This window comes from Panicum hallii, chromosome 2, assembly GCF_002211085.1.
Source record: "Panicum hallii strain FIL2 chromosome 2, PHallii_v3.1, whole genome shotgun sequence".
In the NCBI taxonomy this organism is placed as follows: domain Eukaryota; kingdom Viridiplantae; phylum Streptophyta; class Magnoliopsida; order Poales; family Poaceae; genus Panicum; species Panicum hallii.
In genome coordinates, this window is record NC_038043.1 from 53,890,748 (window position 1) to 53,915,065 (window position 24,318).

A 24,318-nucleotide genomic window follows, 5' to 3' on the forward strand; every position below is an offset into this window, starting at 1 on the left:
TGTGCGTGCTCAGGTTCTGGTCATAAACTTGTAATCATAAACTGATTTTGGGAGTGGATCTGGACAATCCAAAAGTCCAATTGGAGTTCCTCAATTTGGACTTAACTGGATTGGACTTGTTTTGGATGTGGTATGCTAGACGTCCAAAATTAATATGGATTTTGGATTGCAAGGGGGCAAAAATCATGGATGTCCAATCAGGCAATCGTTCTGACTAGAGCAGCGACGAGAGCTCAAACAACCGCTGATGAATCTAGCAAAGGCGGCCGTATCCTCAAGTGGAGAAGTTTTTTGCGAAACTCTAACGGAGAAGTTTGCGGAAATGAATGAATGAATAATTGAGAGAACGGGCTCTTATATGTCTACAAAATAGGCCCAACCCAGCGTATTTACAGAATGGGCTCAGACTAGGACTAACATATATGAGAAATGGCTCAGCCCAACATATGCCCTCTTCTCTCTCCCCCCCGCTCCAGTCGTCTCTCTAGTCTCTCCCCATCCCCTCCCCTCCCGCCCTCTTCCTCCCAACCGCCCGCCCTCCCGCTCCTCATTCCCCGATCGGCTCCAACCCTTGTGTAGCCGTGGGCGTAGCGGCTTAGCCCATGGGGATCACAGAGGAGCAGCGGCGCCGCGCCGAGGCAAATCGCCTCGCGGCCCTCGAGAAGCGCAAGCGTTTTGCCGAAGCCGCGGCCGCCGCGGCGGCTGCCACCGCCTCTACCTCCTACACCACCGCCTTCCCCGCCTCCGGCACGCCCACATTCCCAGCCTACGCCGCCGCCGCCGAATGGAGGCTCTCCAAGTGCCCAAGAATCGCCCCGCCCGCGCCCCAGCATGGATCTGCACTGCTGCCCCCGCGTCCTTCTCCACCACCGCCGCCGCCGACTCCGCCTCAGCCGCCGGTAGGGTTCAAGGTGGCTCTTGAGGTGTGCAGCCCCCACGAGTTCTTGGTGGCGGTGGGGCCAGCGGAAGGCAAGGCCTACCCTGGGGAGGCCGACTGCCTCGGCGCCGTCCAGGACTGCCTCTCTGCGGCTTCGGTACGGTTCGCAGCGGTTCTTGCCTGACATAGGCATTAGACGTCTTATTCTGGTTTCTTCTTTGATCAGGATGTACAACTGATGAGCTACTCCCGAAATCTTTTTTTTTCTTGGATACGATTATGCACTTGTTTTCGAGATTCTGGTGATTTTCGTGTTTCTTAGCACCAGTTTGAAAAATTCGTGGACATCTACTTGCTAAATAGCTGCTCTTTGATCACATTTTTCTGGACCGTTCTTGGAATTTTTAAATGGATATAACATTAAAAGAAAGGAAAAGTAGGGGACATGTTCATATGCTATATTTCTGATATTTTTATCTTTCTCTTCGTGAAATAAAGATTTTGGTATAAATTGGAACTGATTTTCCTTTTAATGTTGGTACTTTTAGGTTGAACAATACTCTGCAACACAGTCACAAAGTCAAAGTGGTCACCTTCGACCTGTATTTAAGCTCGTGGACTATGATGTGGTGTTGAAATGGCTGAAGAAATTGCCTGGAGCTGTTGTGGAAGATATACCTTATAACACAAAGAGACTTATTCAGAATATCCCTATGTTGGCTAGCCAAAAATGGGCTTCTGATAAAGAAGTAGACGAGCTTCTTAAGAAGCTGCCACAGCAAGTAAAAGATGCTCTTTTACCCTTCCAACTTGAAGGCGTGAGATTTGGGCTTCGAAGGCGGGGACGCTGCCTAATCGCAGATGAGATGGGGCTTGGCAAGACTCTCCAGGTGAGCATATGGCATGAGTGCTTGCATACTGCAATTCTTGCTGTTTTGTGTATGAAAACTTGGGGATATACTTGTGTATGCATAGAATATTGTTGTGTTTCACAGGCAACGAAATCCTACTGCCTGGCAAGTTAGTATGGAGCACACTGATATGAAAAGTTTGCAGCACTAATTGTAGTAATTATTTTTTGTCAAATATTAGGACTTGCTTTTAAAAATATGAATAAACCTGCCAATATAAATAAGCTTGCCATTTTGCTTATAGTGACTTGTGAGCGAGGGAGAGAGGGAGTAAATTCTCATGCATTTTAATGCAGGCAATTGCAATAGCATGCTGCTTCAAGGATGAGGGTTCTATATTAATAGTGTGTCCAGCCGTATTGCGTTATACTTGGGCAGAGGAATTGGAGCGTTGGGATCCTTCATTTATGCCAAAAGATATTCATCTTGGTACAGAAAATCTTTGCTTTTGTTGATGTGAAAACTGGTATTTGTTGCACTTGTTTGTAAATTGTACAAATCATATTTTCCTCATAATTGTGAAGTACCAATCTTGTCTGATCACACATTCTGTATTGTTACCCTCCAGGTTCTTCACTTGCTTGTGATTCAAGCTGAACTAAGGAGTATATGCTTTTTGTTTGCATTTTTCTTGTTATCAAACTCATGAACACGTACCTTGTCATCTAATAAAGCCTGGAATCCTGCACTATATTGTATCAATCTTACCTTTTGTGTTCATCATGTAAAAAAATGCTGAAATTTGGATTTCAACAGTTGGTTGAAATGTTATATCCCTGTGAAGCAGCAAGATGAGACTAATCATATGTCTGATACCTAGTGGCAGCTTGATCTATCTAGGTCAATTTTTTTCTTCAGTTTGAATTGGTTTTGGGATTTGAAGGAACTTAAGCATAAGCTAGCATTTGAACATTTTCATGAGTTTAGCTAGTTCTGAACATAAACTCACATGAGATTGAAGCAGCACTATGATAGATTAGCTTATACGTATATGCTTTTCTTGACCAAAAGATGTGATATTGAGTCGCAAGGTAAGCTAATCGATAACATAGCTCATATGTTCAAGTCTTGGTTCTTGAAGTGTAAATTACATGTGTTTGTTACACATAGAATATTTTCAAATATAAGATTAGAACATGTTGTACTTGTGCCGTGCATTTTGCTAGTATTATTGAAGACCACTGTTTTACAAAATATGGCTAATATCCTATAACTTGTCCCTCGTGTGATTAGCCCTCCAGTTCTGAATATATTCATTTGACCTTTATTTCCAGTTCTGTAATATACCTAATTTTGAATAGAGGAAGCACAAATTCAATCTGATCACTTTGATCCCCATGTTCACGTTTTACTTAAACCAGTTGGGCCTAAGTCGGCCCAAGAGAGATGAGAGAACTCCCACCTTCAACTTAAACCATTCAGATTGGATCCAAATTCCAAAGTATGGTTTGTGCAAGTGTTCAGTTGTTCACCAATATACTATTGCGCACCTAATGTTTCCTCATTTGTATAAGACCACGTTTTTGAATGTTTAAATTATATCTGTTTTTATTTTTTTATTTTCAGTATTTGGTCGTCAAGACAGTCTTGAACATCTAAGTGCTACTCCAAGGGCAGTGATTATTTCATACCAGATGCTAAGTCGCCTTAGGGAAAGTATGGCGAATAGAACGTGGGCACTGATGATAGTTGATGAATCACACAATATACGCTGCACGAAGAAAGAAGAAAAATATGAGGTATTGATATTATCAGGAAACAATGTCATGTTTCAGTAAAAGCATACAACTCTTGGATGCCCCAGTCTATGCGCAAGATTTAGTTCGTTATTATTTGACACATCCTGTTATTATTTCTATCGGAGATCATAACTTTTTAGGCTTATTTTCCTTTTAGCAAAATGGGCTTTGAGCTGATTTAGTGTATTTCCACTTTTCTTCATCATTCAACTTGATTATCCATATGCTTATGTGCTTCTATTGAAAAAGGAACTAGTACAACATCTGATTCATTGAGCTTTTCATATTACTATTATGATATATGAATATTCATCCCTCTTGTACTGACTCGCTTGTCTTGTGATAGACAAAAGCTGTGCTGCATCTAGCTTCAAAAATTGATCGTATCGTATTGCTCTCCGGGACACCCTCTCTGTCAAGGTTGTAAAGATCCACCAAACTCCTCTTAGAGTTCCTTCTGCTCTGTAGCATGATTTATCTCAATGATTTCTACTCGAAGCAGTCGGTTGTGATAAACTGAGATCCAGAAAATTTGCTACTCCATTTCACTATATGTTGCTGTACTTGAATATATTTTTTAAATAGTTAATTGTGACTTACTAATTATTTTCTCCTAGGTGATAATAGACCTTTTGATATCTACCACCAGATAAACATGTTATGGTAAGTAAAAGAAAATGGGATCTTACTGTATGGGTCATATGAAGCTATTTCCATTTTCCTGTCGCAATATTGTTGTTGATCACCCTGTGCCACTGCGTTCAGGCCCAATATGCTTGGCAATAATAAATTTGATTATGCGAAGAAATATTGCTCACTGCAAGCTGCTCGAAGTTATCAGGGAAAATTATCTAAGGTATGCAATTGCCAGTTTGTCAATATGGATCACTGTTACTAGTTCTATTCCTGGCTCCTCTGGATTGCAGAGTTGTTTTTTGCTATGTGGGCTAAAATCTGTGCTCTGCATGTGGAACATAAAGATAGCAAATCGTGAAATAGTGCGTGAAAAAAAATGTTTTTTACAGTTAGTTTCCCCCTGTAAAGAAACACCTGGAGCTCTACTAATGAACTAAGAATTGTAGGGTTTTACAAAATTAAAGCCCAATAGAGCAGGTGTTGTAGATTATATACTATGAAAGAGAATGTCAATTTGCAACTAGTATCTTTATAGAATATTTTTATGTCATTCAAATATGTAATTTGTCTTATATGCAGGACTACTCTAAGGGTACGCGGTTGACAGAGTTAAATGTTTTGCTCAGTCAAACAGTCATGGTTTGTTCTTGCTCTTTTAGCTACTTAAGCTTGAATGCATTGCTTTGCTCCATTGTGGCAGTTTTATCCATACTGTTTGGTGCTATATGATGTAAAATGGGCAATATATAAAAACCTGACAATATCCAGAGGTACAGTTGGGAGTTCGAAGACAAATATAACGGTAGTGGCATGTACGGCATCCACAATTAAAATTAACGCCAGAGAAGGGAACTTATATTTTTCGATGGCATGGAAGGGATAAGGCACATTATTTATTTTCAGTGCAATTCTTAGTTTGTTATTTATGAGTGTACCCTCTGCATTTTAGACTTTTCTATATGGGTTCAAAGGCAATTGCAGAGAAGTATGTACTGTTCGGTAAATATTCTGACAAAGGTTCTACTACTATTCTATAGTCTTTAATAAAAGCAAGCACATTATTAGAAACTGATAGCTTCATCTCTTTATAAATCAGACTTTTGGATTGTTTGGTCACAAGCCATGCAACTGCATAATTTTTTGTGTTGAAATTTGATTGTTTATTGACATCAGCTCCCCTAATAGCTAAACTTAACTGCTTTACTGCTTCAATGTTGTAGATTAGGCGACTGAAAGAACACTTGTTGAATGAACTGCCCCCCAAGCGGCGACAGATTATTTGGTTGAAGCTAAAGGCACCAGATATCAGGACAGCCACATCTTCATCAATCAAAGATATAAACTCTATCAGCTGTAATGGAACTCTAGCAGTCGACTTGCCCAGCAAAAGCAATGATGAAAGCAAAATCAGTGATGATGAAAATACAAAAGATGAAGAAGGTAACTTCATGGTGCTAAGTGCTAACAGGAGTTTTCATACATACGTCAATGCCTCGATCGTGATAATATGACCGCCTTGTAATTCTCTCTCTTCAGCATTCACGACTAGTGTGATTGTTCTGGTAGCTCTGCATAAACTAAGGTTATCTTTATTTTTGTGGTCAGATGACGGTTGCAAGAAATCACCAAGGCATCTAACCCCACAAGAGATTGGCATTGCAAAATTATCTGGGTTCAGCGAATGGTTCTCAAATCATTTCATCATGAATGGATTGGGTGCTAACCACAACCTGGATCCCCAGTCTAGTTGCCAGAAAACAATAATATTTGCGCATCATTTAAAGGTTCTAGATGGAATACAGGTAAATCATTTCATGTTTCTCTTATATGCTTTATCTGTCATCATGCTATTAGGAAATTTGACCTCACTCAAGGATAGATTTTCACTCTCAATATGAATGATATTCGATCCCATTCATATAATAGATGATAGCATTGTGGACTGGGAACAAAGGCTTCAATCAAAATTGTGATGTTTGTTTACTTTTCATAGTTTTTCAGCTTCAGTACTTCTCAACAACAATTGAGAATCATTGCACTCATGCTTACATACTATTCAGATTAAAAAATCATATTGAACAGTATCATCGAGTTTCATGGCTACCCGGAATCCAGGATGTGGCAATTTCATAGTTTAGACTGTTTTCACATAGGTGTTTGTCTCTGAGAATGGGATCAAGTTTGTTCGCATTGATGGAAGCACACTTCAAAGGGAAAGGAAAGAAGCTGTTGATTCTTTCCGTTTGGATCCAGAGGTTTGCCCCTCCCCCTTCATTTTTGTTGCATTTTCGTCACTTTTCCTAGTCCATGTATCTAATAGCTTCCAATTTGGTTTAATGTTTATCCACTATTGACTTGTTTTCTTTACAAAAAAGGTGAAGGTTGTAATAATTGGAATTACGGCTGGCGGTGTTGGCTTAGACTTCTCATCTGCTCAGAATGTTGTTTTCGTGGAGCTCCCAAAATCAGCTTCGGAATTGCTTCAGGTCCTTAGCCTTTTTTTTCCGCTCTTTTCTGTTACAATTTCTTTTTGACCATTACAGAATGCAGCCAAAGAGAAGTAAGAATATTTAGTTATGTTCACAGTTATCCTGGTAGAGTTAGAATTGAAATGTCAACCTGATCATGATTTTTATGTGTGTGCACACATGTGGATTAAGATGCTGAGAAAAATTTCACTCTGCTGATATTAGGCCGAGGATAGAGCTCATAGACGTGGCCAAACAAATGCGGTCAACATATATATATTCTGTGCAAAGGTTAGTTCTTTGTTTTCCCTTGCAATTTATCCTGTAACTTTTCACTGCAACTGTGAAAAGAATAATTTTGGTCTTGCAGAACACATCGGATGAATCACACTGGCTCCAGTTAAATCAGAGTCTGTTCCGTGTCTCATCTTTGATGAATGGGAAAAAAGATGCTATAAGAGAGATCGAGGTAGGTTAAATATTAAGTAGCTGTTTTCAACAAAGTTCTGAAGTTTTATCATTCGTAAATTTTCTATGCTATACTATTGTTTTGGGAGATTGGGAGGGGCTGTCTTGAGCATGTAGTCTGTAGCCAGTTATTTTTAGTTAATCTGGGATATATAACAGGCAACATTCAGTACCTTAAAAAAACTGATAGAGTGCACTAATTGGAATATTGGCAGCAGCAGCTGCTGCTACTGCTTTTTTTTTATTAGGGGTTGGGGAAAGGCACATCTGCTTACCTTACCCTTGGCCAAATAACATTGCAATAATGAAATTTAGATGCCAGTGCACCTCTGAAGTTTTTGAATTTGTTGAGGATAGTTTGATGTCCTGCTCAATGTACCTTTCCCAGCTGACAACTGGCTATCTAGATCACTGTTCATATCAGTTGTTTGAGAGGGAACCAGAAGGTTGAAAGGACCATTCCTCTTTTATTTAGTCTTCATTCTTTCTTTGGAAGGTTGATCAAGTGTGCCATCTTGAGGAAATCAGGAACGCTGAGGAGAAAGTAGAATGCAAACTTCATCCTTTGGAGAATCATAATACAGGTAAAAAATATTTGGAAAACTACTAACCAAGAAATGCATGCTGTCAAAAAAGAAATATCTGAACCCATGTCAATAATTATCTTATTTTCTAAAATAAATGCTGAGTTGTTTGAGGTTCATCAGACTTAACCCATGGACCAAATACCTTTCAGAAAGTGATGATATGTCTTTTGAATGTTTTCCTGGCATCAAAGATTTGGAACTTGACTCAGATTTCACTATTAGGACAATTCCTCTTGAATTTGAGGTAAAAAGGAGACGCTCCATTCAACATTTGAGAACTGCTTACTACTCGCTGCGTATTATTTCTGATTGATTGACAAATGATTCTTCATGTGCTTGTTTCCTTATTAGGATGAAAGCCTTGGCACATCCTTGAAAAATAATCCAACTCCAACAGTACTTGAAGATAGATCTTGCATTGATGTTTCTCTTTCGCCAGCTGCAGCCTTTTGCACTGCAATATCAAGTTGTAAATCAATGAAGGTAATAAACTTTGTTAGCCCAAATAAAATCTATTTCTCTCTCAACCCAAAGCCAGTAGGCAGGTTTAGGTACATATATAGCCAAAGGGGTAAAGGAATAAAAGCTAATAGAGCTACTAGACTTAACTATCAAACTTGCCTTGCTTTTTAAAAATTATATGACATTTATATGACGATCTAAATCACTTCAAAAATGATAGGCTCGTAGGAGGCTTTCTGGAAATTCTGGGACCTTAAGCCAGACTGCACCTGTTTCAGATTTTCCAATTCAAGTGGAGTCTCTGCGTTTTGAGGTTAAATCACTCTATGACCTGCTAATTTCTATGCTGTTATTATGACTTATGCTATGCATTATGATTAATGTCTATTGACCCCACATGTTAGGATATTCTATAGTCCAACTGGCAGGGGTAGTGCAGATCTGAATTGGTATTTGGAAAAGAAAAACAACCTTGTTGGTGGCTCATGTTGGGGTTCAGCTAGCCTACCCCAACTTGCTTGAGACTAAAAGGATTTGTAGCTGTTGTATTTGGGAGAAGAAAAAAACAATGTTCGATTTGTTTTCTTCTTGGATATTGATGTGGGAATGGGAATGAAGGGAGAACAAAAATGGAGATAAAAAGTTATTTAAGGAGGAGGGTGTGGGGAACCCCTCTGTTGCTAACTATGCATGTGTGCAGATGCCATGTCAATGAAACTTGGACATGTAGATGCCCAATGTGCCAAAATCACAGTGGTTTAGGTTGAGAAGGGTGACTTTTGACCTTTCTTGATAGTGTAAAGCATGTTGTTTCATAGTTGGGGGATATGAGATATAGACCCAGGGAAGAGTTAAGGGGTGTAAATTGACAGTTTCTTCTATAAATTCCTCTAAAGTGTCATCATCTTTTGCAGGTTAGCCGGCATACAGGCCGAATCCACTTGTACAGTTGTGTTCCAGGGCATGATTCAAGACCCAAGCCACTTTTTGAAAATTTTCTACCAGAAGAATTGAATTCACCTTCATGTTCTTCCAGTGATGTTAAATCAAGAACTCTGCTCTTGAAAAAGATTCCTGCTTTTTGCAATGTGTTCAAGGCATTCATCAAAGAGTGGTTGGCACTAAGACCAATTGATCAGAGTAGACTGCTTGGAAAGCCATTACAACTTCCCTTAAGCCTTGAGTTGTGTTTTCTGAAAGACAGCATCAACCATAGCACACAAGTTTGTGCCTTTTTCTTCATTTGATTCTTCTCTTTACAGGATCAGTCCAGCATTTCTTATGAACACGATATGTTCAAAAGCAGTTATGTTTCTTTTTTCTAAAGAAATTCAACATATCTTTATGCTATATATTTTTGCACAATGATACAAGTCTATGGGGATAAACTCAAGGATATTACAACATCATGATTTTTTTTAAAAAAAAACATCTTCAAGTGATTACAATCACAAAAAATCTGCTTTCTTCTGGCAATCAAAACTAATACTATCTTTTGGATACACCAACTGTCTGACTATCTTTATTCTGCAGCATGGCATATTTGAGCATGAATCATAATTGTTTATACCTACCTATGTCAGTTGATGGTGTTATTAAGATCAAGCTACCTATGTCAGAATTCATACAGGAAGAATTCTGATAGCATGCTACAGCTGCCCATACCTTAATTAGCATTTAGTGCTGTTTAAGTATTGCTGATTTTGCACATTATAGTTGAGTTTACCTTTTTACCTCCTACCGAAATGTTGGTAGTTTTGGTGTACACACTGAAAGCTCATTATGTCCAAAGCACGAACGCTGAGTCGTTGTTCTAAATACAGATCTACTTGACCTATACAAGGAGCAGCATCCCATGCATGCCACCTTATAATTGCCCTGTTAGGCCAAATACTAACAGTTGGTTGGTCAACTGTGAACTAATACCATGTACCTATTTTTAGAGCCTGGCAATGAAATGCACAAGTACTTATTTTGGTTTTCTTCAGCTTGATGAATGTCTCTCTTTCTCCTGTTCTGGTCTGCTTTCTTAGGGATTACTTAAAGGGGGAAGTAAGAGGCGTGCCACACCATTGAATGATGTCAGTAATCCTTTGCCAGAAAATGCAGAATGGAGACAGGTGGTGTTGCGTAATGGCACCACTAAAGAGAGACAGTACTCTCAAGGCTGGACTATTGATGGTGAACCTCTGTGCAAACTTTGTCAAGGACTCTGCAAGTAATGACTCCTTAACTTGTCTTCATATGTAAATCATGTTTTTTATTATAAACAAATCACATTTTCTCATAATATTTTTGTTGTACTTGTTCAGTGGAAAGCTTGCAAAGTCACCAGAATATTTTGAAGATTTATTCTGTGGTCTGGCTTGTTTCCAGGAATACAGGTTAAGAACCAGTGGCAGGGCCCTGCGGCAGGTGAGTCTTATTGATTATCCGTGTATATGAACAAAATCTGACGGTGTCATTGAATAGTCAGGGCTAATGTTCTGTTATATGAAATCAAGGGAAGTTGCAAGTTATATCATATACTTCTTGTTAAATAATCTGTAGGCACTGTTTCAATTAGAGCGTGGTAAGTGTTCCCAGTGCAAGCTTGATTGTTGCAAGCTTGTTAAACACATTAAGCCCTTGCCCATGGAAAAGCGAGAAGAATACATCCAAAAGGCTGCTCCAAATATTGCAAGTAGAAAGAAACTGTAAGTTCTGCACATTGATATCATGCTTCTACAATGTTTCATTAACCCTTTTGCATGTATCCATGGGGTTATCAGTGTACTATAATTTGACCACACTAAATATTATCAGATGTGGATAATTATCAGTGTTAATATATGTTGGTTTGATGCTGATGCCCTGCTTTAATACACAGGCTGGATAAGCTTGTCCGCGAGCCAACTGATGGAAATGCTTGGCATGCAGATCACATAATACCTGTTTATAAAGGAGGAGGTATGGTTTATATGTGCACAAGATTTTGTGCAGTTGACACTTGCACAGCATGATAATATTTTCTGATTTTGTCAGGGGAATGTAAACTTGAGAACATGAGAACACTATGTGTGGCTTGTCATTATGAGGTCACAAGAGCTCAGCACAAGGAACTAAAGGAAATAAGAAAGAAGGCTAAAGAGCACCTGAAAAACACCTTGAATCAACAAAAGGATAAAGTTAGTATTCATCTGGGTTTCAGTCATCTTTAAATTTTATTTTTACTTTTTTGCAAATTGAAAGAAGCACATTTCCTGTGAGCAAGTTCTTCTCTTAAAAGTGAAACAGCTATGTTCGACTTATCATCTTTTGATGCCCCCCATGTGTTTGTATTTCTCCTACATTAGCTTCTGCAATTCCATTTCCTATAGCACGAGAGAGGTAATTTTTTTTATAGATAATACTTTTAATGCTCAGTAGCGCGATTGAGAAAATTGTTTACTAGTTCAAAAATGAACAATAGCTATTCCGCTGATACTCTAAAGTGCTGACAGGATTTCTTGTCTTTGTTTATTCTCTTTGTCACTGTAGGCAAGTGAGGCAACAGAAGAAATAGATGATAGCTTTTTGCTGGTTACCGTCCCTGGCAGTGCCTACTCCATAGGAGGTGGGGTCACTGGCAATGCTCACGAAATAGTTGCAGAATAGGGGGTTGGTATTTTTCATGTTCCTAGGTCAATTCTTTGCAAAGGGTGCAGGCCAGTTACTTCGCCCCTTTTTGTGAATGTATGTCCAATGTAACTTGGCATGTGTTGTGCTTTTGTATGTATTTCAGTCGACTACAATCTGTTGCCATCTTTAGTAAGGACTTTGTTGTCAAGTGAAGAATATTGCTCAAATTAGTAGCAGTTTCAACAGGTTAATGGATTCAACACTTTTCTTTTTGCCCGTGTGCAATCTGACTTCAGATGCTGGTATAAGTAAAGTTACATCAGGAAGCAGCCTCTTGCTTTAAAATAATCAGGCAACCTAAAGATCTTGACAATTTGGATTTTGATGCCCACTTTGACAAAGCTTCATAATCATAGCTTTGTTAGGGTAACCACAATAATGCTTAACTGCTGCTATGCCTTTTGGTTTTATCAGAGGAAAAGATTCTAGAATGATTTCCATTGGTGCTCAAGAAGATCAAAGTCTCTGCCTGAATCTGAGGTGGTAAATATCTGCACTTGACTTTGCCCGTAATTTAGTTAGCATAGTAGTACTGTTCCTGGAACACTGATGGTAGTGAGGTGAGACTAACAACACCACATCCAGTGGCAACACTGATGTTATATGCTTCAGAAATTGAATCTTTGCAACACCAGGATCTCCGATCAAGCGTATGTTCACCAGGTCTCCTTTGAATCTGTACGCCGTTTACATTACACGGTCAACGTCTAGATGTGATGGCGACGGGCCGACGGCGGCGGCATAAATAAGATGGTGTTTAAAAAGACCGGAGGATCATAGCTATAGATATACTGTTAAATCTTCAGTAATTTTACCAAATTAGGGGGGCCGGAGCCCAGTGTTACACTATGCTCCATCAGATATCATCCCCTCCGTTCCTGCAATAGCGCAGTAAGCAACTCGTGGTCGCCACCGCGCGCCGATGGCAACTGTGGCCGCCTGCCAGCCGGAGATGGCGGGACTCTCAACGCGCCGCTCCCCATCCCCTATCCGCCGATGTCGATCGCCACCGCCGTCCCAGCCACGGCCGGCCCCAGCAGGTGCACGCTATTGTCAGCTCCTGCGGCCGAGCTACGCCATTAGCGTTGGGAACAGCCCTGTGATTGCAGCGTCCGGACTGGACCTCGCGTTGTGGTGGCCGCCGCGCGCCTGCATCTCTCTCGCCCCATCCCGCTTCTCTCTCCAATGCGGGCGTGTTTCGGGATGTCTGGACGGAGGTACATCAAGTGGACGCAGCCCGGTCAGCCAAGGAGGCATGTTCTCGGGTACGATGAGCTCGGAGCGGCCATGGAGGATGGCGGCGCGGCGATGTAATATTTCAGAGAACACCCTAAACTGGCCTGATATTTTACAAGAAAAATCTAAATTGGATTGTGATTATTTACCTATAACCTCCAACTATTTTGCATATAGACCCCTCAATGGGATAGCGACCATTGATCGCTATCCGAATATTTATTTATAACCCCCACTATTTTTTATATAGCCCCTAAATCGGATCGCGACTATTATCGCAATCCAGCTTTTCACATAAAACCCCCTGAAACAGGCAAAGCCATAGGCATCTCGCCGCGACTGATCGGCTTCCCGTCCGGCCCCGGCGCCGTCGTTGTCGGCAACGCAATCGCGCACCTCCTCCGGATTTCCCCCTTCCCATTCCCCGCAGGTTCCATCCTGCCACGTCCCCTCCTATCCACCTCTCCTTACCAACTCTAGGTCCATGTATTCTTTAGTACAAACCCTCACGACTGAGAACAGAGGAGGCAGAAAAAAATAGTTGCATTTATATAAAAAAATAAAGTTCAAATGACTCTCGAGCATGAGAACTACTTCCGGATGTGTATGTCAAAAAAAAAATCTTCATGATTGTTCTAAAATGTACAATATTCGTCCCGCAAAGGAGCGATACTTTTGCATTTGCATTCAAAAAATGTCCAATAAAGCTAATATTAGTGCATTGAATAAGAATGCGGTAATTACTCCCAACCAATTACTCAGGCGGCATGACCTTTGAAAATAGCAACTACAACTATAATAAATAGGGCACCTAATGTCATTTCCCCTCTAAACTATGAGCATGTACGACTAGTAAAAAAAGAGCATGTACAACCACCATTAATAAGCCGTTTGTAAGAGCGTTCCCAACCGGTAGCCATGCCGTCCGTAGGATGAATGTTTTATTAATCAGCAGTGGAGCTTAACTCCCGTCGGAAGGCTGGAAGCTTACTATGGGAAATCGAACAGCTAAGGTAACAAAATACATATGCATTTACGGGCAGCAATGTCGAACCCAAAGAATTATCTACAACAATTGGTCATCGCTCACTCAAATGTACATGATGCTATTGCGCGATCTAACTTCCTAGTTCCTACCCACCGTCACCATCTGAAGCTTCATCAGGATGCCACTCTATTAGCGCTTGGTTCTGTAACTCATCAATGTGGTTGGATTTGGGAGATCTGGCATCCGATGGCCCTTCAATCGAGCAATTAGACAACTCTATTAACATTGCACAGAACCCGCAAGAGCAAGACTTGCAAACTGTCCCCAGGTTCACGGCGGAGTTAAACCTCTACAGTGAATACACATGCGAGTGCTTATCAGTAGCAGGATGAATGGCCAATCTCAAGTATGGAGAATACTGTAAAGAGTATTCATCTCAGATGTCAAGTATCACATTCACCTACATGCCCATACCTCTAAAGAATCCTTCAACTTCTTAATCTCCATAGCTTGTTTGTGAGCTAATTCACATGATTCCTGCAATCGCCTAAGTGCCCCACTCAATTTTGTCTTCTCTTTGGAGACCTGTTTGAAACATCATGAGAAGAACAGAAATGTAAGAGAAACCGGACAAGGAAGTCGTTAACATAACAAGACCTAGTGACGTCGTCAAATTAAAGTATGAAATAACAGGATAAAAAAATTCAGTAACATCTGCAGCTATATTTGCAGGTGCAATTAAACAGTGGAAATTTTTCTAATCACTACCTGAGTCTCCAGCTCCTGAATATGTTGAATAGCTGCCTGTTCAATACAAGATCGACGCTTGTATTCTTCGTCAAGCATGCCTGTTATCTGGTATCTTAGCTCAGCCATTTCTTGGGTGAGATCTTCAGCATCCTCTTTTGCCTTTAACTTTTGTTCTCGAAGCTCTTCCTAACAAACAGAAAAATGCTTGATTTAAAAGAAAAGGGAAAACATATTCAAGTAAGAACCAGAAAAATAGATAGCTAGTTCAGTTTATCCAGGTTTGAATGTAAGTCGTGCACGACAGCAAATTGTGTTAAGAATAATTTATTTCTGGAAAAAAAAGTGAAAACTGTACTCAAGTAAGAACCCGAAAAATAGATAGCTAGTTCAGTTTATCCAGGTTTGAATGTAAGTCATGCACTGTAGCAAAATGTGTTGACAAGAATTTATTTCTGGAACATGTTTGGGAGCAAGGATGGCAGGATGGCACTTCCCAAAATTAAGAGCTAATATCAAACTCTTAAGTACATGCAGTAAACAAACTATTACCTTGAGCTGCTCAATTAGAAGTTCAGATTCTTCATTTTGTTTTGCCATCCTTTCAAGAATCAAATTATCACTTTCATATTCTGCATGACCACCATTCTCCAATGGTTTGTCAAGTTGCTCCTCAGATGTAGAAGGGGATTGTTTAGGACCTTTTACAGGCGACAACTCCTTCAATTGCTTATTCTCCAGTATAAGTTGATCGATAGTTTTTTGTGCTTCATGTAGCTGGAGCTCATGTTCTCCGAATAGTTTGTCGAACCGAGCTTTCTGCTCAGCGGCATGTTGGGCAAAGCTCTCAGCATCAAATAGTCTCTGCTCAAGATTAGTTAAATCAAGTTTCAAGCTCTCAATTTCGCATTGTGAATCTAAAACTGTACTTTCAAGCTTCTCTATCTGTGAGGATGCCTTTTGCAACTCCTCTTCTTTACATCTGACTTCTTCCATCAGAAGCCAGCACTGAGAATCAGATCGCATCAGCTCATTGTCCATAACTCTCACTTTTTCCGGGAACTTTTCAAGTTCAGTCAGCTTCAGTTCAAGGCTGTGAATATGCTCACCCATGATGTTTGCTTCAACATTCCGTATATTTAACTGATCCTGCAAATAGTCTGCATTTGCAGTCAGCGAAGACTGCTAGAAGTAACTCGATACACGGTAGGCAGGTCAATGAGAAACATAAGAATTATTAGGGCATACCAATTTCCTGATAGCAGTTCATCAGTTCTGTTTCCAATTTCTCAATATATTGCCTGTCCTTCTGACAGGCCCTAGAAGCTGCATTTCTGTCGAGCTGTACTTTCTGCATTAACAATATTATGAACTCAATAAGACGGTTTAACAAATTAATGACACAATTTTACCTTTTCTTGCATTATTCATATGTGAAACACCCTAAAATATTACAGGAACTATAGGATCATGGGTACCTCTTTATTCCTATCTCTCATATGAAGAACTTTTGCACCATTAGCAGGATAGTGACCGTTGGAGCTACTAGACATCTGCAGCAGCAAAAATCGCAAGCCATTGAGAATTATACACGCAAATGCCATGGCTAAGATAAAAGTGCATCTAGTATATAAGTTATAATGCATGGTGAACAAATTGTCACTAGAGCATATAATGGACACGCTACACTACTCTACAACCCTTTGTCAGATTGGAAGCTGCCGATATAATAATGTGGTCAGGGAAGTTTTTATTTTTTGAAAATAGGCAGGAGCGCTGCTCATTCATTTAAGAGAGGAAGCAAGAAATTGACCAGAACAGATCAAAACAAGCATCACAGATTGCAGGTATGAAGCAGCATATCGTTAGACTTTTTTTTGTAAGAAAACAGAGAAAAAGGAAGCTAGAGCAGATGATAATCCTCTCACGAAATCGAGCAAATTAACCTTTCATGGTGCAGTTACATCGCAGCCACAGCAATTGGTAAGCGCCCAGCTGAAAAATGGGCGGGCATAGGCTCTCCTGCTTAATGTACTAAGCTCACCATCTCATTCAGAAAGCAAGGAACTTTGGGAACAGCAGATGCAAGGAAGGCATATCCCAAACTTGAGAACACCCAATTGTTCCAAATCTAAACTTGTAAAGGTCTACCTGACAAAGATCCTCCTTTTCAGTTGCTAACTGGTTCCCTAACCAAGCAATATTATCTCACCAGATCCTGGCAATATGGAGAGCAAAATCCAAGAGGAAAGATAGGGGAAGCCAGCGGGTTTCGGGAGCTGACCTGCTACGATGCCGGCGGCAGGCAGCGCACGAGCGCCGCCTGCGGTGGCTCCGGCCGTATCCGTCTCCGTCGATCGCCGGAGTGAGGCGGCCCCGAGGACGAGCTCTGGCGGCGGCGCGGCTCCGAGGACACGCACTGGCGGCGGCGCGGGACACTAGGTGGCATCCAACAGCAGGACGACGCCCCGGCAGTGATTTTGCAGCGCTTAAACGCGATTTGAAGCCCTAATCGTAGTTAGCACGGGGATAAGGAAAGGGCCGAGAGAGAGAGCGACAGAGGACATGGACCTTTGCTGATAGAAATGCAGGAAGGAGGGTGGGCATAGAAAAGTGACAGTTGTGAGTGCAAAAGCGGGTAGGAATCAGATTTCAAGTTCCTCGTGTCTACGAACTATGCGATGTCCTGCCATGATGGTTGGTCCTAATCCCACCGTCCCACACGCCCTTTATTATGAAACTCAAAGAGCACACAACGGTTAGAGACAAATTGGCATTTGTTTCATGTTAAATTGTGCTGTCTCTTTGCGATAAATTTATAAAAGTTCACCTCTCCTAGCCTGAAATCTTATACTTTAGTCATCCTCTTACTCTATTAACCTATACTTTAGTCATCCTCCACTAACCTTCGACTTGAAATCGAGAGCCTCCAGGTGCGTGTTTCCGGACATGCTTTGCACTCTCCACCTCAACACACACACCCGAGAAATCATGATGACTTGCAGCCATCTAATTATATAGGAAAACTTTCAACCAGAAAAATAAATGAATAGATGCTCGACGAGGTCTCATTTTTCCTGATCAGAAAGATACATGAAAAAGAAAGGAAGTAGAATTTTTTTTTTGATTGGCAGACGCACGAGGCAGGATAAAACTCGATGCTGTGAGTCGATGGTCCGGGACTAAGAGAGCCTGAGGTTGAGGGCCACATAGTAGTCGGCACACTTTCATATTCGTAGGGAAGGAAACGCAGTGTCAAACGATCACGAGTCGATAGAGAGTTTGCTGGTTAGGAAAAACTGAAGTTTTAAATTCATCGTTCCACAAGTTGCTAAAACTGAAGCATGCGCTAACAATTGCCCAAGATCAAGGTACGAATGCATGCTTAAATTCAAATGGGCACGCAAGACTTTCAGACTTGATCTTTCCATTCCATCTGAATTACTGGCCAAAACGGAAAACCCAGCAAATATTCTTCAGTTTTCATACGAAATCATGCAGCCACAGAACAGGTCTCGACAAAAGTGTGGCGCAAAGCAGGTATCAAACGTTGACTGGGAAGTTCATATCACCAACTTACGATAGGTTCCTAGAAACATAAACGACAGAAAAGTAACCCAAAAGCATCATCACTCTGCAGCGGCGACCTCCTGTCCAGCCATGGCTTCGTCAGTGTCAGCAGGCCTCTCCAGCTTGGTACCAACATCTTCCTTGTAGTCACCGTGCACCTGGGAGTCACACACAGCGTTAGATCAAGTAACCATTACAAAACTACATGAAGACATAATTACTTTGCTTAGAGTAGTTACCTCCATCAGCTTTCCCAAGTCAAACTTGGGTGCCTTCAGGATTTTCACCTTCCGTATGAAGACATTCTGGAGTGGGAAAATGCTTGATGTTGCTTTCTCAATCTCCTTGCCAATGACCTCTGGGATAAACTTCGATACAAGCTCTTTAAGGTCACATGTTGAGGCTTGGTTTGACATGATGTCCACCATCTTACGCCGGATCTGCACAAAGAAATGGTGTCAATCAATATAAAGAGCCACCAGACTAGCTAACATAGAGTTTTAAGCCTCTTCGGAACATGAGATATTTCCAGAACTGTTACCTGACGGATCTGGCTCGCCTGCGCATAGCAGGTGCGCTTCACTTGATTGGGGCGTCTTTTGGTGAAGCCAATACAGAAAAGCCTGAGCATGTAATTGTCAGTTGTCTTGACATCGACATGAGCCTCAATGAGGGTCTGCCACTTCTTCACCAGTGACCTCAGCTTGTCAGTAGTAAAATCCATGCCCTAACAAGATGGAAAGCTGTTTAGACACATGATATAGAACATTGGGTGAGCAACTATGTGCAGGGAACCAGAGATCATTACCCAAAAGTTTGTGAGCACGTTCCTTCCTTGCACATCTTCTGCACGAAGTCTGATCTTCCTGTACGCCTGATCCTCATCGCTCTGAAGATCAGCCAAGGAGACCTCAAACACTCTGTGCTTCAATCCTTCAGAGGCAATCTAAAAACAAAAGTAAGAAATTGAGCTGAAGGGAATTACAATCACAAATAAATTTAAATTAAAAATTGTAGACTGAGAATTCTACTAAAACTACAAAGGAACTAGCAGGGGTACTTAAATTCACTGATCCTCAGCACGTCCTTCCATATAGTTAATAATAAAAATTATCTGTAATTAAGCCAACAACAAAGGCAAAGAGTTGCTAAAGCTCTCCCAAGCATGATCTGTAACCTTAGCAAGGCCAGGACAAAGGCCAAGAGTTGTTAAAGAATCCTAAGCCCGGTATTGATTCATTTGCCAATTAGTGATGGATATAAAAAACCAAACCAAACAGTGCATAATCAGCCAAAAAATCCAAACGAAGGAATCATTACCATTAGCATCAACTTATGTCACCATGTTACAAACTAGAGAATTGAAAAGCATAACAGGACATCAGACACTAAGTCCATACTGGTAACACCCAACAAATTAGGACCTAAATGCTTCCGTAGCTCATATTTACACCAACTGCAACCTAAAAATGTCTCATCTTTAAGATCAAGACTTCAATTCAAGACAGCCAAGTTCATGTTGGACTACTGAAAACCGGAACCAACTCTAAATCAAAGATCATACAAATGCTATCCCAAACATATTAATCAGTATGATTTCAAAGGAGTTATAAGTCACCATACGTGGATCAGTTTCCCCCTGCAATGCATCCATATGGATCACATCATTACCAGACATGTAGGAACAGGCGCCGCACAAACACAATTAAAAAAAGCCCAACCTGACTCAACAAGTACCCTAACAAATCGACCCCTACCTACACATCTATCTCAACGACTAAGCAAGCAGAACTTCACCGCAGTACACGAAGCCGCAGTACGATTCGAAACTAGAGCGAGCGGGAGAAGAGTGGCGGGCATACCTTGGTACCCTGGGTCCTGGACACCAAAGTCTTGCCGACGTTCCGCACGCTAAACACCGACGGGGCCTTGATGTCATACCAGTCCTTCTTGGCGAAGGGGTCGACGCTGCAAGGCAATACAAGTAGGCACCAAGAAACGGATCAGCGCCGGCGCTCCAGAGGATGCCGCGAAACCGACGATTTCGCATTTGTAGAACGGACGGGGAGAGAAGGGAAGAGGGTGCGGGGACTCACGTCTTCTTCTTGCCGCCCTTCTTCCCCTTGGAGATGCGCTTGTTTTTCCCGACAGCCATGGCTGCTCGCGAGGGGGGGGCGCGGCGGCGGGGTGGCGGCGAGGGGTAGGGTTTGCGGGCACGGGAGCGCGATTCCGCTAGGGTTGCTGCGAGGCGGCCTTTTGTAGGCGGATGATTATGGGCCGCGTTGACGGTTGGGTGGCTTAGGCCTGCGAGCACGGCGGGCGGCGGCGGCCTGGTGGCACACAGCCCAGTAGCAGATAAGAGGGGTTCCGGCCCACTAAGGGGCTTCGGTGGCCTGGACCGAGAGCGGAGCCGGCAGCCGACCCAGCCCGATCGCGATCGTGGCCCATGCACGGCCTGCCAGCTAATTTCCCGCGGGCCACGTTTCGGCCCGCGAGAGAGCCGGCCGGCTGATCGCAGCCGAGCGTTGCGAACTGGATCCTGTTTTCCCCTGGAGCGTTTCATGTGTCTGGCCAGCCCACCGGTGATTGACAAAGCTGCCGTCAGGCGCCAGCGATTAAGAAACGACAGGCTGGGTGATGAACAAAAGAGTTGAAAAGAGGGCCAGCAAAAGAAAGTGTTGAAACTTGGCGTGTACCAGCAAATGTGTGCCACCCTTGCTCTTTTGTGGTCAGCAGGGCACGAAGCAATTCGTAAAAACTAAAGCACTAGTCAACACGAAGTTATCTCATACAGCTACTGCCATGCAGGAGAAATCATCGATGCTGGCAAATGACGTACATGTATAGTACACTGTCATACCCACTCCATCATACAATTGTCATGTGTGTCACTGCTGTCTTGTGACAAATTATTTGAGTGCTTGGTTGCCACACATGTAGCGCTCACTATGATAGCTTACACCATGCAAGAAAATCCTCAATTCCTTATCCTAATATTCAGTGTACTGGCTGTACTGAGAAACAGTAAGTACCATGCACGGCTGCTATTATACGTGTGAAAATCCTTGATCGATAGATATTATATCTGTAACCCTTGTTTTGACTGCAATTAGTCTCCCAAGGGGTCGGCAACCTTTTCTCGGGTCGCGCGAGATGTTTAGTCTTCTTCTCTAAGAATGGTGAAAAAGTGGGTCGCTTCTTTAATAAGAAAATGCTACGTAGAAATCTCTTATATACGTAGATAAATGTTGTAAATTATAGGACATGCAAAGCGAATTTCACTTGCGCCATTCTATCTCCAAGAGACCAGGAACAAGATAGAGTACTACCTTGTACCTCACCAAATTTACTCACCGGTTCACGTATAGGCCAAACTTAATTACAGGTACGCACAAAGTCATCACAACAGCTGTTATCGCGCAAGAAAACCATTGTTACTTAACAATCGAGGCACTGCATGCTACGTGTCATCCCCACATTAATCGTACGGTTGTCATGCATGCCGCTACTAATGTGCAAGTAGTAAATACCTAACTCACACATGCAGCACCCTGATGCCGCCGTGGCGCCACCTGTCGTCCTAGTAGATTTAACACGTCATCCCCTTCCCTCTCGAAAGTAACCCGCATTCTCTCTCCACTGGCGGGGCCCACGTGGTTCTCTCTCTCCTCTCGGTTTTTAGCTTTGCTTCGATTCCATGCATGGATTTCTCCTCCCCCCCAACCCCAACCGCACCCGTCGCCCCAACAAAACCTCCGAGCAGATCACGACCTCCGCTAGCTTCGCCATCCGCTTAACCACACCACCCTACCTTTCCTCCCCTCTTACTCCTTCAGCACTCCGCTAGCCCCAAGCTTTGCTCCCCCTCCCCCTCCCCCTCCCCCCAGATCTCCGACGCTCCTCCACGCGCCGCAGATCATCCTTCCCCCGATCGCGTCTCGATGGCCCTCCGGGCCGGTTTCTCGATCCCCCGGACCTGAATTCCAGCTCCCCGCTTCGTGATGGATGCCGTGGAGATGGAGCTCGCTGCGGTGAGGCATGGATGCAAGGTCTGCGGGAAGAGCTTCTCGAGCGGCCGGTCGCTCGGGGGGCACATGCGGTCGCACCTCTCGCTCGGCGAGGCGGCGGCGGAGGGTGACGCCGCCGAAGAGCTGGCGCGTGCTTCGGCGGACGGTGGGCGGAGCTCCAGCGGCGTGGTCGGGTACGGGCTGAGGGAGAATCCCAGGAAGACGCGGCGGCTGTCCGACTTCGCCGACGAGGAGGAGGAGGAGGAGGACGGCGGCGATGGGGATGGGGATGGCGAGCACAAGGCGTGCCGGGAGTGCGGGAAGCTGTTCTCATCGTGGAGGTCGCTGTTCCGGCACATGCGGAGCCATGCGTCCGGCGGGAGGGATCGCGACGAGGAGGAGGACGTGGACGTGGAAGAGGAATTCGTTCCAGAGGAGGCGGAAGCAGAGGAAGCAGAGATGGTAGTGACGACGGTGGAGGCGCCTGTGCTGGAGCCGGCGGCCGTGACGGCGCTGGTCGCGGCCCCTAGGCGGAGGCGCCGATCGATGCGCGTGGCGGCTCCGCCCCCCGCTCGGGCGCCGGTGCTGTGCGGGTTCGAGAAGGAACCGGAGGACGTCGCGCTCTGCCTCCTGATGCTCTCGCGCGACACCGGCCTGTGGAGCTCGCCGGTCAAAGAGGAGCCCTTTGAGAGCGCGAAGAAGCGGGCGGGCCTCCCGAGAAGCGGCTACGCTCGCGATTCCGACGACGCCTCGGCCCTGCTCCAGCACGGCGACGCCAAGATCATGGGCCGCGTCCCCAAGGGCAGGAAGCGAAGCTCGCCGAAGCAGCAGCGCGACGCCGTGGCGCCGAAGCGGACCCGGTACGAGTGCCCCGGGTGCGGCAAGGTGTTCAGCTCGTACCAGGCGCTCGGCGGCCACCGTGCGAGCCACAAGCGGATCAACACCAGCTGCAGCGCCCCCAAGGCCGCCGCCGCCGCCGCATCCCCCGCGCCGGAGCCGAGCACCGAGACGTACGCGTCGTTCAGCACCCTGTCCCCCTCGGCGTCGCCGGACTCGGTGGCCATCGGCTTTGGCAAGCTCAATGCTCAGGCGGCGGCCGAAGCGGCCGCGGAAAAGTTCGCTTGCCCGGTCTGCTTCAGGGTGTTCTCGTCGAGGCAGGCGCTCAGCGGGCACAAGCGGTCGCACTTGATGCCCACCGACGGTGGCGAGCTCTACGCCGGCGAGGCGGAAGAGGACCAGGAGCAGCATTCGGCGGCCGGGTTCCTTGATCTCAACCTCCCGCCGGCTCCACCGGAGGCGGCATGAAGCTCGGCCTCGCTGGCCGCTGTACTGAACCAAGCTTGATCCGCAAATCAAGGTGATCAATGGTGAGGATATGTACAGATTCAATTCAATTCATTTTTGGCAAGCTTCAGGGAGTCTTGGAGGAAGATTAAGAAGAGGTCGAGTTTTCTCCCAGTCTATTTACTTCAAATTCTTTTAGCATTTCTGCTCTTCAGGGTACTAGACCAATAAGCTATGATGATCTGAGCTCACAGCAGCCGAGCTGGTTCAGTTAACTGATGCTAAGATTAGCTCGAAAAGCATTGCTGTTGACTTGGTCGGTGTGTTATTTTTAACTTGGCGCATATGCTTGCTGAAGTTAGCTAACAATCCCCCGTGATTTTCTGGGTCAATGCCGACCTTTGCTCCGCTCCTACTTTTGCTCACCAATTTGAGACGAGGTCTGCCTTGTGCGAGGCTGAAGCCGATTAGTTGCCTCAAAGCAACCAATTGCTTCAGCTGCTGCATGCTCATGAGTACCACGGTACTGTCATGCTACTGGTTGGTAGCTCTGAATTAGTGAATTGGGCAACACATTGCACATACCTGAGAGAGAAGCAAGCAACGCGAGTACCGTACCATACATCTCTATCTCTCTCTCTCTCTATCTCCTCTGACAGACAGCACTGCGATGCAATG

General features: G+C 43.8%; 4 protein-coding genes across 7 annotated transcripts; 2 read left to right on the plus strand and 2 right to left on the minus strand.

Annotated features, from left to right (window-relative positions):
• Positions 1-222: 222 nt before the first annotated feature.
• LOC112880108 (DNA annealing helicase and endonuclease ZRANB3) lies at positions 223-12,021 on the plus strand. 2 transcript variants are annotated; one of them, XM_025944592.1, is made up of 25 exons: positions 223-1,034; positions 1,426-1,767; positions 2,085-2,217; positions 3,355-3,527; positions 3,874-3,947; positions 4,155-4,190; positions 4,293-4,383; positions 4,743-4,802; positions 5,384-5,603; positions 5,769-5,965; positions 6,317-6,418; positions 6,539-6,649; positions 6,857-6,922; positions 7,002-7,100; positions 7,596-7,683; positions 7,836-7,930; positions 8,038-8,169; positions 8,369-8,461; positions 9,063-9,371; positions 10,182-10,366; positions 10,461-10,563; positions 10,699-10,844; positions 11,018-11,097; positions 11,173-11,315; positions 11,668-12,021. In XM_025944592.1, exons 1-25 carry the CDS (start codon positions 603-605, stop codon positions 11,782-11,784), a joined length of 3,627 nt encoding a protein of 1,208 aa, XP_025800377.1. In that variant the 5' UTR covers positions 223-602; the 3' UTR covers positions 11,785-12,021. The 2 variants fall into 2 exon arrangements, with proteins under 2 accessions (XP_025800377.1, XP_025800378.1); XM_025944593.1 differs by having other exon boundaries at positions 7,878-7,930.
• A 1,873-nt stretch (positions 12,022-13,894) lies between these two features.
• LOC112880111 (golgin subfamily A member 4) lies at positions 13,895-17,462 on the minus strand. 3 transcript variants are annotated; one of them, XM_025944597.1, is made up of 7 exons: positions 17,064-17,449; positions 16,258-16,332; positions 16,028-16,130; positions 15,332-15,939; positions 14,801-14,968; positions 14,507-14,617; positions 13,895-14,381 (listed from the first exon to the last, which is right to left on the minus strand). In XM_025944597.1, the coding sequence occupies exons 2-7, from the start codon at positions 16,330-16,332 to the stop codon at positions 14,178-14,180; spliced, it is 1,269 nt and encodes a 422-aa protein (XP_025800382.1). In that variant the 5' UTR covers positions 17,064-17,449; the 3' UTR covers positions 13,895-14,177. The 3 variants fall into 3 exon arrangements, with proteins under 3 accessions (XP_025800382.1, XP_025800383.1, XP_025800384.1); XM_025944598.1 differs by lacking the exon at positions 17,064-17,449 and adding an exon at positions 16,726-16,745; XM_025944599.1 differs by having other exon boundaries at positions 14,253-14,381; positions 14,497-14,617; positions 17,064-17,462.
• A 713-nt stretch (positions 17,463-18,175) lies between these two features.
• Positions 18,176-20,589, minus strand: LOC112880113 (40S ribosomal protein S3a-like). The gene is made up of 6 exons (XM_025944601.1): positions 20,446-20,589; positions 20,212-20,317; positions 19,158-19,295; positions 18,891-19,076; positions 18,589-18,789; positions 18,176-18,507 (listed from the first exon to the last, which is right to left on the minus strand). The coding sequence occupies exons 1-6, from the start codon at positions 20,502-20,504 to the stop codon at positions 18,409-18,411; spliced, it is 789 nt and encodes a 262-aa protein (XP_025800386.1). The 5' UTR covers positions 20,505-20,589; the 3' UTR covers positions 18,176-18,408.
• A 1,494-nt stretch (positions 20,590-22,083) lies between these two features.
• LOC112880110 (zinc finger protein ZAT4-like) lies at positions 22,084-23,952 on the plus strand. Its single transcript, XM_025944596.1, has one exon. It carries the CDS (start codon positions 22,351-22,353, stop codon positions 23,659-23,661), a length of 1,311 nt encoding a protein of 436 aa, XP_025800381.1. The 5' UTR covers positions 22,084-22,350; the 3' UTR covers positions 23,662-23,952.
• The last annotated feature ends 366 nt before the right edge of the window (positions 23,953-24,318 follow it).

Excerpts from the sequence above, each read along its gene's own strand:
- LOC112880113 (XM_025944601.1), bottom strand. The coding sequence starts at position 20,504 with ATGGCTGTCGGGAAAAACAAGCGCATCTCCAAGGGGAAGAAGGGCGGC. Across the intron at positions 19,077-19,157 it reads ACGTGCTCACAAACTTTTGG|GGCATGGATTTTACTACTGA; the intron begins GTAATGATCTCT and ends CCATCTTGTTAG. Across the intron at positions 18,508-18,588 it reads ACTTGGGAAAGCTGATGGAG|GTGCACGGTGACTACAAGGA; the intron begins GTAACTACTCTA and ends TGTGACTCCCAG.
- LOC112880111 (XM_025944597.1), bottom strand. The coding sequence starts at position 16,332 with ATGTCTAGTAGCTCCAACGGTCACTATCCTGCTAATGGTGCAAAAGTT. Across the intron at positions 15,940-16,027 it reads GAACTGCTATCAGGAAATTG|ACTATTTGCAGGATCAGTTA; the intron begins GTATGCCCTAAT and ends CTGCAAATGCAG. Across the intron at positions 14,969-15,331 it reads TTCTAATTGAGCAGCTCAAG|GAAGAGCTTCGAGAACAAAA; the intron begins GTAATAGTTTGT and ends TCTGTTTGTTAG.
- LOC112880110 (XM_025944596.1), top strand. The coding sequence starts at position 22,351 with ATGGATGCCGTGGAGATGGAGCTCGCTGCGGTGAGGCATGGATGCAAG.
- LOC112880108 (XM_025944592.1), top strand. The coding sequence starts at position 603 with ATGGGGATCACAGAGGAGCAGCGGCGCCGCGCCGAGGCAAATCGCCTC. Across the intron at positions 2,218-3,354 it reads GCCAAAAGATATTCATCTTG|TATTTGGTCGTCAAGACAGT; the intron begins GTACAGAAAATC and ends TTTTATTTTCAG. Across the intron at positions 4,191-4,292 it reads CACCAGATAAACATGTTATG|GCCCAATATGCTTGGCAATA; the intron begins GTAAGTAAAAGA and ends CACTGCGTTCAG.